This window comes from Labeo rohita, chromosome 18 (genome assembly GCF_022985175.1).
Source record: "Labeo rohita strain BAU-BD-2019 chromosome 18, IGBB_LRoh.1.0, whole genome shotgun sequence".
In the NCBI taxonomy this organism is placed as follows: domain Eukaryota; kingdom Metazoa; phylum Chordata; class Actinopteri; order Cypriniformes; family Cyprinidae; genus Labeo; species Labeo rohita.
Window position 1 is genome coordinate 6,993,557 of NC_066886.1, and position 12,375 is coordinate 7,005,931.

Here is a 12,375-nt window from a genome sequence, read left to right on the forward strand (position 1 = left end):
CCCTCATGGGTTATGTTAAAATCTTGCATAATTTTTTGCATAAGTTTAGTTTAACTTACACATGTTTTCTCAAAGTCTCTTTCAACTGGCGATTTTCTTATGCAAAGTTCTCTCTAATTTACTCATGTAGATTTACGTCTGAGGAGAAATCTCAGCTTTTCTGAGGACTCTGATCTCTCCTGTGACGATGTTCTGGAAAGATCCTCTCAGAAGTCCAAGGGTGATGTAAGTATATAATATTTAAAGAGCTTCTTTTATTCTCATTTGAGTCAAATGTTTTCTCTGTGCAAAGTCTCGAATTTTAATGAAATCTTTTACTTTTCTTAGCGCCATGTGGACCTGTTTGACTTGGTATCAGATTTGAAAAAAGAGGCAATTAAAGAGGAGAAATCCAAAGACAAGGACAGGGCAAAGGAAAAAGGAAAAAAAGTAACAGAGAAGGGCAAGGAAAGGTCAAAAGAGAGAGAGAGTGAAAGAAGAGTCAAAGAAAAGAGGGTGAAATTGAATGATGTGAAACAGGAGAAAGGAAAAGAGGAAGAGGTATTTCAGTGATGTGTTGCACAGCAGCTAGAAGATACTGGGTTTCAGACAGAACATGAATGCAACACTATGCCAACAAACCAATATAAAAAAAAAATGTATTAAAATATTGTACAGCATTCTGTTTCACTCATAACCTGTAAGAAATCAAGTATCTTCAGCCTTGCTGTGTTTGTGTGAAGGTGAATACAGAGAGACTAGGGCTAGATGTGTAGAAGGATAAAAAAATCATAGTGTCCACCAACAGAATTCATAGAATTTGAAAAAAAAAAAGCTATAGTATACACTTTTAGAGTGCAGTGATCATCTGGCTTTCATAACTAGCCTAGTTGTGTATATGAAGCTGTGGTCGTGACACAAGTAGTTTGTTTTGTGATTTTTTTTTTTTCTTTTTTTTTTTTTTTTTTTTTTTTTTTTTTTAAGAGTTCTGTTTTTGTCCAATTTTTTTTTTTTTTTTTTTTTATTAATGTAGTTTTTTCAAGACAAATTTGCCTTTGTTTTAGTAACTAATGCAGCAATGTTTTAGTATGTACTCTTACCCTCCAGCAAGTCTTTTATAGAATAATCTTTAGTATAAAAGGTCCAAAATTACCTTTTTGCCACACTTATAGATATTTTTAACCCTTTTCATACCTATTTTTAGGTTTTTTTTTTAGTATGTGGTTGTATCAAATTTAAGGCCATAAAAAGTCTTAAATGGTACAAGAAAGTCTTAATTATGATTTCAAGAGGTTTTAAATATGCAGTTTCCAGGGAAAGCACTATATTTCTGCCGTTCCGAAAGCGCCACCTGCTGGCAGAGAATGAGTTTTTGCGTTTCCAATAAGCCCGTCTGTTGTTTTTGTTCAGAAAATCAACTCATGTTTTTACGCTGCAGATTTGTAAATGTGAACTGGTGGTTTAACAAGAAGATTGCATTATGGAAATCTAAACAGTTAAGACAGTAAAATATATTTATTTAATTAATATAATAATTGATAGTTTTAAAAGCTGAAATGTGATGTTCATAATTTTATAAAACATTTTGTTTTTATTAAAACCTGTATCTAAACTGTAAAATGACTGTAAAAAGCATGATTTACGGTTCAGTGTTATCATAGACATTGCCTTACCCTGCTATGGTGTTAATTTTATTTGTGCACGTCTTAAAAAAAAGTCCTAAAAAGTCTTAAAAACCGTGGTTTTGTTTAATGTTTTGGTTGGTTGGCGGGGGTTAATTTTGGACCTCAAGTATAGTTGTGTTGCACAAAACAGTCACAATAATTTGTACATAATTTGCACTCATCCCAGCGTCCTTAAATGTGAAGTCTTGTGTTTGTGTGTTACCGTAGAATCCTGATTTTGTTTAATTGTACATTAACCCATCTAATCACATCATTTTTGTTTTGTTTTTTAATTTATTTTCTTAAGTCTGTTTATGTACCTCATGCATTGGCGTTCAAGAGATCGTATGCCACAAAGGTAGTGTGTTCATTCATTCCCACTGGTCTACCCGTTTTACGCATGTCATATCACACCGTCATGCCTAACCCCTGTCTGTTATTGTTGGTCCAAACATATGTTTGCTTTATTGTATTACTAACCGTTTTCTGCAGCATGGTGAAGGCTAAAGCGTCCCCTTTCTGCTGGAGGATGTAACTGTATCACATGACATTCTCAAAAGGCTTTCTGGCTGTTTACCTGCATACTGTTTTCTATACTGTGTACCTCACTGGTTTACATGCAACTTGTTTTTCTTTTTTCATAGCTGCTTCTAGACTTTTTTTGAAGCATCTCCAGTCAATATTTTTTTTCTGTGTCTTTCTTACACTTAAAATACACAATGAAATACATGGATATCTATCTGTCTATCTGTCTATAAATGCACATAAAGTACCATTATTGTGATAAAAAGTTACTTGTACTTTGATATACTTGATTATATTTATCATACTTGCGGTGCTGTAGTGTGGAGTTGTAAATCAGAACCACTTCAGTCTGTTGTAGTAGTTACCTAGATTTGACATTAGGCTCTGTTTTAGACTCTACTGTAGTCTTCTATTACACAAACCCCTGCTGTAGACATCCATGAGATGCCTGACAAGGATCCATCCACCGCTGACCTGGATATAGCTTACAGAAGTGCTGGATTTGATTTTTAATTTCCTATTGCAGAAGACATACACGGAGGAGGAACTGAACGCCAAGCTGACAAGAAGAGTACAAAAAGCTGCAAGGCGGCAGGCCAAGCAAGAGGAGCTCAAGAGACTCCACAGAGCTCAGGTGAGAGCATACTAATGACTTCTTAGCATGAGTTTGTCAGAAATTTGAATTTCAGCCATCCTCATGCAGAAGAAGAGAGTGTGAAATTAAAAAATTTACTAGAAGCTGCTATTTTGATTGCACAGATCATTCAGAGGCAGCTGGAGCAGGTGGAAGAGAAACAGAGGCAGTTAGAGGAGAGAGGTGTCGCCGTGGAAAAGGCGTTGCGAGGGGAAGCAGGTAACTCTCTTTCATTCTCACTTGTTTTCTCAGATGCGCTGCTGGAGGGTTAAAGCCTTGTAGCAGATCTTCATAACTCATGCTTTTCTATGTAGTTATACTTTGACCTTTAGGTCAGAGCGCTGCTTGCTGTTGTTTCTAGATTCTAGCTTCAAACTACAGACTTAAAATGATGTCAAATGTTTATGCATCATTTGCCTCATGATTAAAAACCATTTCGTTAACTTGGCTTAGTTAGAATTCTGATGCATAGTAATGTGATGCCTTGTCTACAAGAACTTTTTGCTAGAAGCTTTTATCTCATTACTAAATTTGCAACACCCTCTCGGGCTCCGCATAGACATAACATTAGTATTACGTTCAGGATTCCAGTGGTTATGGAAAACCTAAAAATGTCAGAGAATTTTAAAATTGTAATTTCCAGGCCTGGAATGGGCAATGATAATTATTTTTGTAGTGAATGTAAATATGTTTTTTTTTTTTTTTTTTTTTTTTTTTTCTAGTTATGCTCAGCTCTAAATTATTTATATGTCAAAATTGCTTTTTGAGCTCTCTAGGTAAGCTGCAAGCAACTCTTAAGGCATTTTTTGTTTTCTTGGATACATTTTTATATTTAAAAAATCATTTAAATCTGCTAAGACCAAGGATTTGTACCTGACGATAAAGTTGGATCAGCGCCTGCAATAATTTTCCTTGTTCACCAGAAGTCTTTGAATAAATAAATAAATAAAATATATATATATATATATATATATATAATAATATTATATATATATATATATATATAAAAATTATTATTATTATTATTATTATTATTATTATTATTTTATTTATTTATTTATTTTTATTCCTGTGATCAAAGCTAAATTTCAGCATCATTACTCCAGTCTTCAGTGTCTCTCCTTCAGAAAGCATTCTAATATGGTGTTCTTTTTGGGAAAGAAATTATAAAAAATTATTATTATTTTTTTATTTTTTTTTTTTTTAGCAAGAATGCTTTAATTTAATCAAAAGACAATTATAAAAATTCTATTTCAGATAAATACTGTTCTTCTGAACCTTCTATTTATCAGAAACCTGAAAAAAAATCTGTTTTCAACATAATAATAAAAATAATAATAATAATAATCAGAATATTATAATGATTTCTGAAAGATCACGTAACTGGAGTACGGATGCTAAAAATTAAGCTTTGAAATCACAAGAATAAATTACATTTATTAAAATGCAAATAGAAAGTTTTTAGTTATTTTAAAGAGTAAAAATAAATGCAGGTTTGAAGAGCAGTAGAGACTTTAAAAACATTCAAAATTTTACTGTTCAGAAACCTTTGACTGGTAGTGTAGTTATTTCAAAATTATGACTGGCTTTTCATTTTTTTGTTGTTTTTTTGTTTTCAATACACTGTAAAAAACAATTTGTTGAGTCAGCTTAAAATAATTTGTTACCTGGCTGCCTTAAAATTTTAAGTTCAGTCTTTTTGTTTTTTTTCAACTTAAAATGTTAAGTTGTACTAAGTGACAACTTAGATACTTAAGTTGATTCAACTAAAATTAAGGCAGCTGGGTTACTTACCTTGCTTTTAAGTTTAACAAACACAAATATTTAAGTTATCACTTAGTAGAACTTAACATTTCAAGTTGACTAAACTTATTTGAGTTGACTGAACTTAAAATTTTAAGGCAGCAGGGTAACGAGTTATTTTACGCTGACTCAACAAATTGTGTTTTTTGTTTCTTATAGTGTATTAAATTGCACATGACAAGTTTCCTTGCAATATGTAAACAGATAATATTAACAAAACCAAGTAGCTCTAGCTGTAACAAATTGAAATTTATGAAGCTGATTTGTGATTTCTAGACAGTGGGGTAATTATAGGCAGCAGAAGAAAAGTTATGAATTATTGCCTCCTCTCTCACATTCCCCTCCCCTCTCCATCCCATCTTTTATATATCTAGTGTTTCTTAATCTCTTTTTATCCTTTACTCTCTCTAAGGGTTGTATAAAGGTTCTAGTGTTAGTCCAAAACAGCGTAAAAGGCTCTCAGGTATCAGTGGTGATGACTCTAGTAGTTGTTGTAGTCGTCTAAGCGTATCGTGCCATTCTCATGTCGAACATCGTCTCTCCTGGTCTCTCCTCACGTGTGTCTCAACTGCATGCCCCGTCAGTCTGGTCATGCCAAACATAGATTTGTATGCTTCCTCACTGGATGTGGGCCTTTATAAATAATTTAGCAGTATTTTAGGCTATTTCTTCAGTTTTGAAGTTGTCTGCTAAATGCTATATTCATGTTTTGTTGTCCAGCATAACTTATGTTCACAAGTTGTACAAATTATCTTTGATATACATTGCATAACATGAGTTTTAGAGAGATTCTCAGGTATTTAAACAAAACAAGGGTTTTAGATACAAAAATGTACTCGCACTCCAGAGTCTGTTGTGGCAGAACACAGCAATGCAACAAATCTATGTGCTCATCTACCATTACAGGACATGTAATTTAAATGCAATTAACTACATGTGTTTACATGCCAAATAACAAGTGTGATGAGTTTGTATTCGGCATACCTTACTGTGTGAGCGTGTGTGTTTCTGTGCAACATATGCATGACTTGAAGCTACTGGCTGTGCCTGTGTGTGCAGTAACATGTTTCTAATATATCCTTATTATAGACTATTGGGGAGAGTCTAATTACAGTGAGATCCTGGATTTGCATCTGGGCGGTATGTATTTCAAATCTGTTGCTTGAAATGGACTAACATCTGACGCCCTCTCTTTTCCCCCTGTACTTACTGAGTTTTCCCTCTGCCTAAATTTTCTGTCATTTTACCCTGCGATATTTAATGTTAAATCATTTGATGTAATTTATGTATTTTACAAAATGTTATTAGTTATTTGTATTTTATTATATATGCATGTTTCATTTTTAATGATTCTATAATTTTCATAAACTATTTATTTAAATACACTACCAGTCAAAAGTTTTTGAACAGTACGATTTTTAATGTTTTTAAAGAAGTTTTTAAATTGATCCAAAGTACAGCAAAAACTGTAACATTTTAAAATATTTTTACTATTTAAAATAACTGTTTTCTATTTGAATATATTTTCAAATGTAATTTATCCCTGTGATTCAAAGCTGAATTTTTAGCATCATTACTCCAGTCACATGATCCTTTAGAAATCATTCTAGTATTCTGATTTGCTGCTTAAAAACATTTATTATTATTATTATTATTATTATGCTGAAAACTGAGTAGAATTTTAGATTTTTTTTTTTTTGATGAATAGAAAGTTCAGAAGAACAGCATTTATCTGAAATAGAAATCTTTTGTACTTTTGATCAATTTAAAGCTATTAGTTTATATAGTTTCCCAATGAATGGGAGTGGTGTAGTGAATTGGATAGTATAGTGTATAATGTTACAGAAGCTTTTTATTTCAGAAAAATGATGATTTTTGGATATTTCTGTTCATCAAATAATCCTGAAAAAAAAAGTACTCAACTATTTTAAATATTAATAATACTAATAAAAATGTTTTTTAAACAGCAAATCAGCATATTACAGTGATTTCTTAAGAATCATGTGATACTGAAGATTGGAGTAATGATGCTGAAAATTTAGATTGGATCACAGGAATAAATTACATTTTAAAATATATTCAAATACAAAGCAGTTATTTTAAATAGTAAAAATATTTCACAATATTACTGCTTTTGCTGTATTTTGGATCAAATAAATGCAGGCTTGGTGAGTAGAAGAGACTTCTTAAAAAAACATTAAAAATTCTACTGTTCAGAAACTTGAATGACTGGTAGTGTATATCAATATATTTTATAAACAAACATTTTATAGAATAATTTAATGTATTTTAGTGTTTTTGTTTTTAATTGACAGTCATTAGAATCAACCCAAAAATATGTTTTCTTAACATAATTTTTGCCCAATAATTTCTCGCTTGCAAATGCCCCTGGCATTATATTTGCTTTTTTTTTTTTTATCTTAGCAAACTAAAACATGATATAGCAGCATCTGAAATCCAAAATGCTTAAACAATCAAATAAATGTAGCTAGCTTGCAATCCTGATTAAGCCCCTCCCCTCTAGCCTTTTCGAGATGCCTATGGCTGTCTGCTTTACCCGCCAGCACTTTAGCTTTCATATTTTCCTCCCATACCTGCTCAGTTGCATTGGGGCCCCGGACCCCGAGAGATCCCCGTGTTCAGTGCATCATTCCTCATTGATCCAATCATGTGTGGTTCGTCTTCACTGTGTTCCCTAACCTTGCTGTGGATCTGTTGAGTGCTTGTTTGAATGAGTGTATCATCTTGTGGCGTTTCGTTGATCGCACCGTGAAGTAACAAGCAAGCCATGCCGAGATCACCCACGCAGACAGGAGATAGCGTGGAGCAATGTTTGCGATGGTGTATAAATCACCCATTGTTATTAAAGGACATTGAGGCATTGTTTAATCAGTCTTATAAATCTTTTTCAATGCAACAAGATGTTTCTTAAAAGTAGCATGTTAGAAGGTTATTTTAGGTGTTAGTTAATGGGTCTTTACATATGCTACGAGCATTTATCAACAGCTGTTTAGTTAGGAAACTCAGGTAAGTACAACATATTCTGATATTTTATAAATGCTCTGGTCACAGCGTTGATGGAAAAAGCATTTGAAATCCAAAAGCAAGCTAAATTCACTAAACTTGTTTGGCGTTTAAATGCTGCAACCTCATAACTGCTTCTTGTGGCTACATTTTCTTTCATTTTTGTAACAGTTGCACAGAGATTAAGCGGCTAATATGTGAGCTGTTCGCTTGGATTGATTTTCATGTAAAAGTGAGTTGTTTCATCACAACCTAGTTGGTGGCAGACCTGCTAACAGTTGGTGGATTTCTTGTAATCCTAGCTCAGAAACACTTTGCATAATTACTGTCAGCGTTCTGAGGCCTACGCCCACTCCTTTGGCGGGAAAACTTGGTTGTCATATTCCAAACAATATAGTTGTCCCCATTTTTGTAGCCAATTAACTAAACTTCAGAAAGCTTTTGTTGATTTCTGTGTAACTTTGCATCAGTGTGCATTTGTTTATGGCCTGTTTCCCGTGGGTCGTTTCCATGCATGTCTGCATAAGAATGTGAGCTTGTTGCTTTTCATGGATAATTAGTTCCCTGATTCTTCCCATAATTGCAGAGGATGAGCCAGCAATATGAGATGATGCGGTTTAAGATGAGTATTCTGCATATTAAATTGAAATTGATCCTTTCAGTGAAATAGCCGTTTTAATGTTTATTTGCTTTTTACGTGTTGATGAGGTCAGAATAAGGGTCACTTAGAATAGGCAACTTAATATGTTCTCAGCCTTTACATAAGACAAGGTTGTATTAGTGCTGATTAGCTTCAACCACTTCTGAATTCAAGCAAGGTTGCAGTCGAGCTTTCAAGGGTTGTGTTGACAAACCTCTCTGTGATGGTCTCTTGTTGTGAATTAACATTTTAAAGACTGTTCTGTCACCCCAGCTTTGCAGAACAAAGAATTTGACAAGAATCTGGCTTTAAAGTGCCCCTATTATGCCATTTCGAATATTGCCTTTCATTCAGTGTGTACTGTGAAGTTGGGAAAGTTGTAAAGCCGAAAGTGCACGATAAATAAAGTTATTGTCTCCCAGAAGAAAGAAACTGCTCTGAAAAGCCTGAACGAGTCGTTACTAATTTTTATCCTACTTCGAATGTAACACATTTGCATAATACCCACCTATGTTCTCTATTGGCCTGGCTGTGAACAACTTGACCCACCTTTAAATATGTCATTTTACTGACAACTGCTTCTCTAATCTTGGGGAGATTCACAAAATGCTTGCTCTTGAAAGAAGGCTCAGTATGCAGTTTATTTGGACCAGCTGGCTCCACTGAATCACAGCCTGTAAGTATGATAATTAATAGATGTTTATATTTTCTATCGCGCGTTCAAAATACAGAACTCTGATAATCGGCATATCGTTTCTGACATGCACTGTATGCAGTAGACCAGTCACAACAGACTGGGCCATCTGACCAATCAGAGCGGAGTAGGTTCACGGAAAGGAGGGGTTTAGAGAGGCTGAATCTTTGAACTGCTTAGAACGAATCATTTGAGAAGCTCTGGAAAATGAGGTGATATTAAATATATATTTTGAGGAAAAATTAAGCGTTTATTGACCTTGCGTGCATGTAAACGTGTTGTAGGAGACTTCCAAAACAATATTAGGAACCTTAAAAATGGCATGCTCCCATGAAAGAATTGACTCTGAACAGCCTGAATGAGTCGTTAGTAATTAGAATCCTACTTCACATGTAATATTTGCATATTTGCATAATACTTACCTACGTTCTACATTGGCCGGCCGCGAACAACTTGACCCGCCTTCAAACACGTCATTTTACTGACGACTGCTTCTCTAATTTTGAGGAGAATAACGTGGGATTCACAAAACACTTGCTCTTGAAAGATATCTCAGTACCCTGTTTATTTATACTAGAAATACAGAATTCTGATAATCGGTGTTAATCGTTTCTGACACGCACTGTATGCAGTAGACCAATCACAACAGACTGGGCCATCTGACCAATCAGAGCGGAGTAGGCTCACGGAAAGGAGGGGTTTAGAGACGCTGAATCTTTGAACTGCTTTGAACGAATTATTTGAGAAGCGCTGGAAAATGAGGTGATATTAAATGCATACTTTGAGGAAAAATTAAGCGTTTATTGACCTTATCGTTTCTGACACGCGCTGTATGCAGTAGACCAATCACAACAGACTGGGCCATTCAGAGTAGAGTAGGTTTAGAGGTGATATTAAATGCATATTTTGAGGGGGGGAAAAATGTTGTTTGACCTTGCATGCATGTAAATGTATTGTAGGAGACTCCCAAAACAATATTAGGAACCTTATAAATGGCATTATAATGCATGCTCCCATGAACGAATCAGCTCTGAACAGCCTGAACCAGTCATTAGTAATTCGAATCCTACTTCGAATGTAACACATTTGCATAATACCCACCTACGTTCTATGCTGGCCGGCCACAAACAACTTGACCTGTCCTCAAACATGTCATTTTATGGACGACTGCTTCTTTAATCTTGCTCTTGAAAGATGGATCGGTACCCAGTTTATTCATACTAGCTAGCTCCACTGAATCACAACCTGTAAGTATGATAAATAATGGATGTTTATATTTTCTATCGAGCGTTCAAAATATGGAAATACGATAATGACGTATCGTTTCTGGAACACACAGTATGAGGTAGACCAGTCACAACAGACTGGGCCTTCTGACCAATCAAAGCAGAGATGGCTCATGGAAAGGAGGGGGTTTAGAGACACTGAATCTTTGAACTGCTTTGAACGAATCATTTGAGAAGCGCTGGAAAATTAGGTGATATTAAATGCATACTTAAATGCAACCTTATAAAAGGCATTATAATACATGTTCCCACGAAAGAATCAGCTCTGAACAGCCTGAACAGCTTTCAAAATATAGAAAATTCATTTCTGGCATGCGCAGGATGAGGTAGACCAATCACAACAGACTGGGCCATCTGACCAATCAAAGCAGAGTAGGCTCATGGAAAGGAGGGGTTTAGACAGACTGAATTTTTGAACTGCTTCAAACTAATCATTTGAGGTGATATTAAAAGCATATTTTGAGAAAAAGAAAGCGTTGTTTGACCTTGCATGCATGTAAACCTCGTGTAGGAGACTCCCAAAACAGCATAAGGAACCTTAAAAATGGCATAATAGTGGTACTTTAATTTGCTCCCTTGTATCATTGGCCAAATCTTTGGCCATTTGATGCTTTTTTTTGTCTAGAGTTCTTTTCTTTTTGTGGCTGAATTGACACCAGCTGTATAGATTGCTGATTTCCACATCAGACATTGTGAGAGAACTGAGAAATCTATTTTGCACCAAAAACATCCCCAAAGATGATATAATAATTCAACCTTAGCTCTTTTCTAGGCCCCACTTTCAGAAAGTCTACAGCTGCATACTGTACTTCTTTGATGTAGCCTGTGCAGACATTAGGTTTGCTCTTGAGACGCCACTTATTTGCCCTCAATAGTGCACAGAAGGAAAAGTTCAAAGAGTAGTGTGATATTTCACCTCTCTACCTCAGTTCATTCATGTTTGCGCTCCGTCTCGTGTCATTTCCTCCCAATATGTCGCATCGCACTGCTGCTTTCAGTTTCTCCCTAGAGTTCTTTCTCTTTTTGATTTCGCTCCTCACTTTTTTTCTCTTCCACATCTCTTTCTTTCTCTCCTCTTTCTTGATTTCACTCTTCTGGTCATCTCCACCACTCTTCTCTCTCTCTCTCTCTCTATCTCTCTCGCTCACATTCCTTTCCTGTGTTGTGGAAGTTGAGCCCTATGTCGGGACCCCTCGCCGAAGAGCCCTGTACCTCTGCCCCTGCTGTGCCCCTGAAGGTAACGTAAACCCCGTCATGTTTGCCGCCAGCCAGCTGTGTTACCATAACAACATGGCCAGCGGCGTTAACTTTGACAACCCACTGGACCTGTGGAGTATTGCTTTTGCCCTTCAACTACAAAGTCTACTCCTCTCCCCTGCCCATCTGTGTCCAGGCTTAGTGGATTTCCCCCAGCATATTGCGTCAGCGCTTCTGATCTAAAAATTCAAATTTGTAGCAGTAGTAGGGCTGGACGATATTTTTCGGCTTTTGCCAATATTTTATTCCATATATGAATTTATACATATAATTTTTGCTGTGTATTTTAATATATAAATAGATTTTATTAATAATTTATATGACAATTTATTGTACATTTAGTATCACAAAGCATTTTTTCAAATTTTGTGGTGGTAATTAGAAGAAAATCCATAATTTCTTAAAGGGACAGCAGACCGATTAGAGAGCCGATGATACAGATTATTAGTGTATTATGGGGGAAACTGCTTTGCTGACTGTAAGTGTGAATTTGAATAACAGCATGATTGTCATTTGCTCTTACCGAGATGTAAAACTGTCAGCCTTTTACCTGTCCCAACCTCACAGCTTCTTAATAGAGCTGTGTCTTGGTAATCCATAGACTATATTCACTGTGTTCATGTGTTTCCATAACACTGATGATTTGTTATGAAAGATAGCATGTGTAAAAGGAACACAATAGGAAAGTGAGGTCTCCAAACTTGGTAGTCCTTTTAATGTCTTTGTCATACCATTACATTCAGATTTAAAGTCAACATGAAATTAAATCTGACTTATTTTATTTTATTTTATTTCATTTTTGAATGTTATATTATGCTATTTTGTTGTTTTATTTTATGTTTTTATATGTTATTTCATGCTGTTATTTT

At 35.0% G+C, this 12,375-nt stretch overlaps 1 protein-coding gene across 28 annotated transcripts in view; it reads left to right on the top strand.

The window, feature by feature from the left end:
• The window catches only part of mical3a (microtubule associated monooxygenase, calponin and LIM domain containing 3a), a 121,853-nt gene that overhangs the window by 99,760 nt on the left and 9,718 nt on the right, over positions 1-12,375 (top strand). For 16 of the 28 annotated variants that reach the window (XM_051135442.1, XM_051135440.1, XM_051135438.1 and 13 more), the window contains 7 exons: positions 131-225; positions 328-540; positions 1,951-2,001; positions 2,695-2,802; positions 2,928-3,021; positions 5,018-5,068; positions 5,695-5,745. In XM_051135442.1, the coding sequence (XP_050991399.1) occupies positions 131-225; positions 328-540; positions 1,951-2,001; positions 2,695-2,802; positions 2,928-3,021; positions 5,018-5,068; positions 5,695-5,745 (663 nt within the window). Of the gene's footprint in view, positions 1-130; positions 226-327; positions 541-1,950; positions 2,002-2,694; positions 2,803-2,927; positions 3,022-5,017; positions 5,069-5,694; positions 5,746-11,420; positions 11,487-12,375 lie in introns of all 28 variants that reach the window. The other 12 variants (XM_051135445.1, XM_051135468.1, XM_051135457.1 and 9 more) reach the window with 8 other exon arrangements.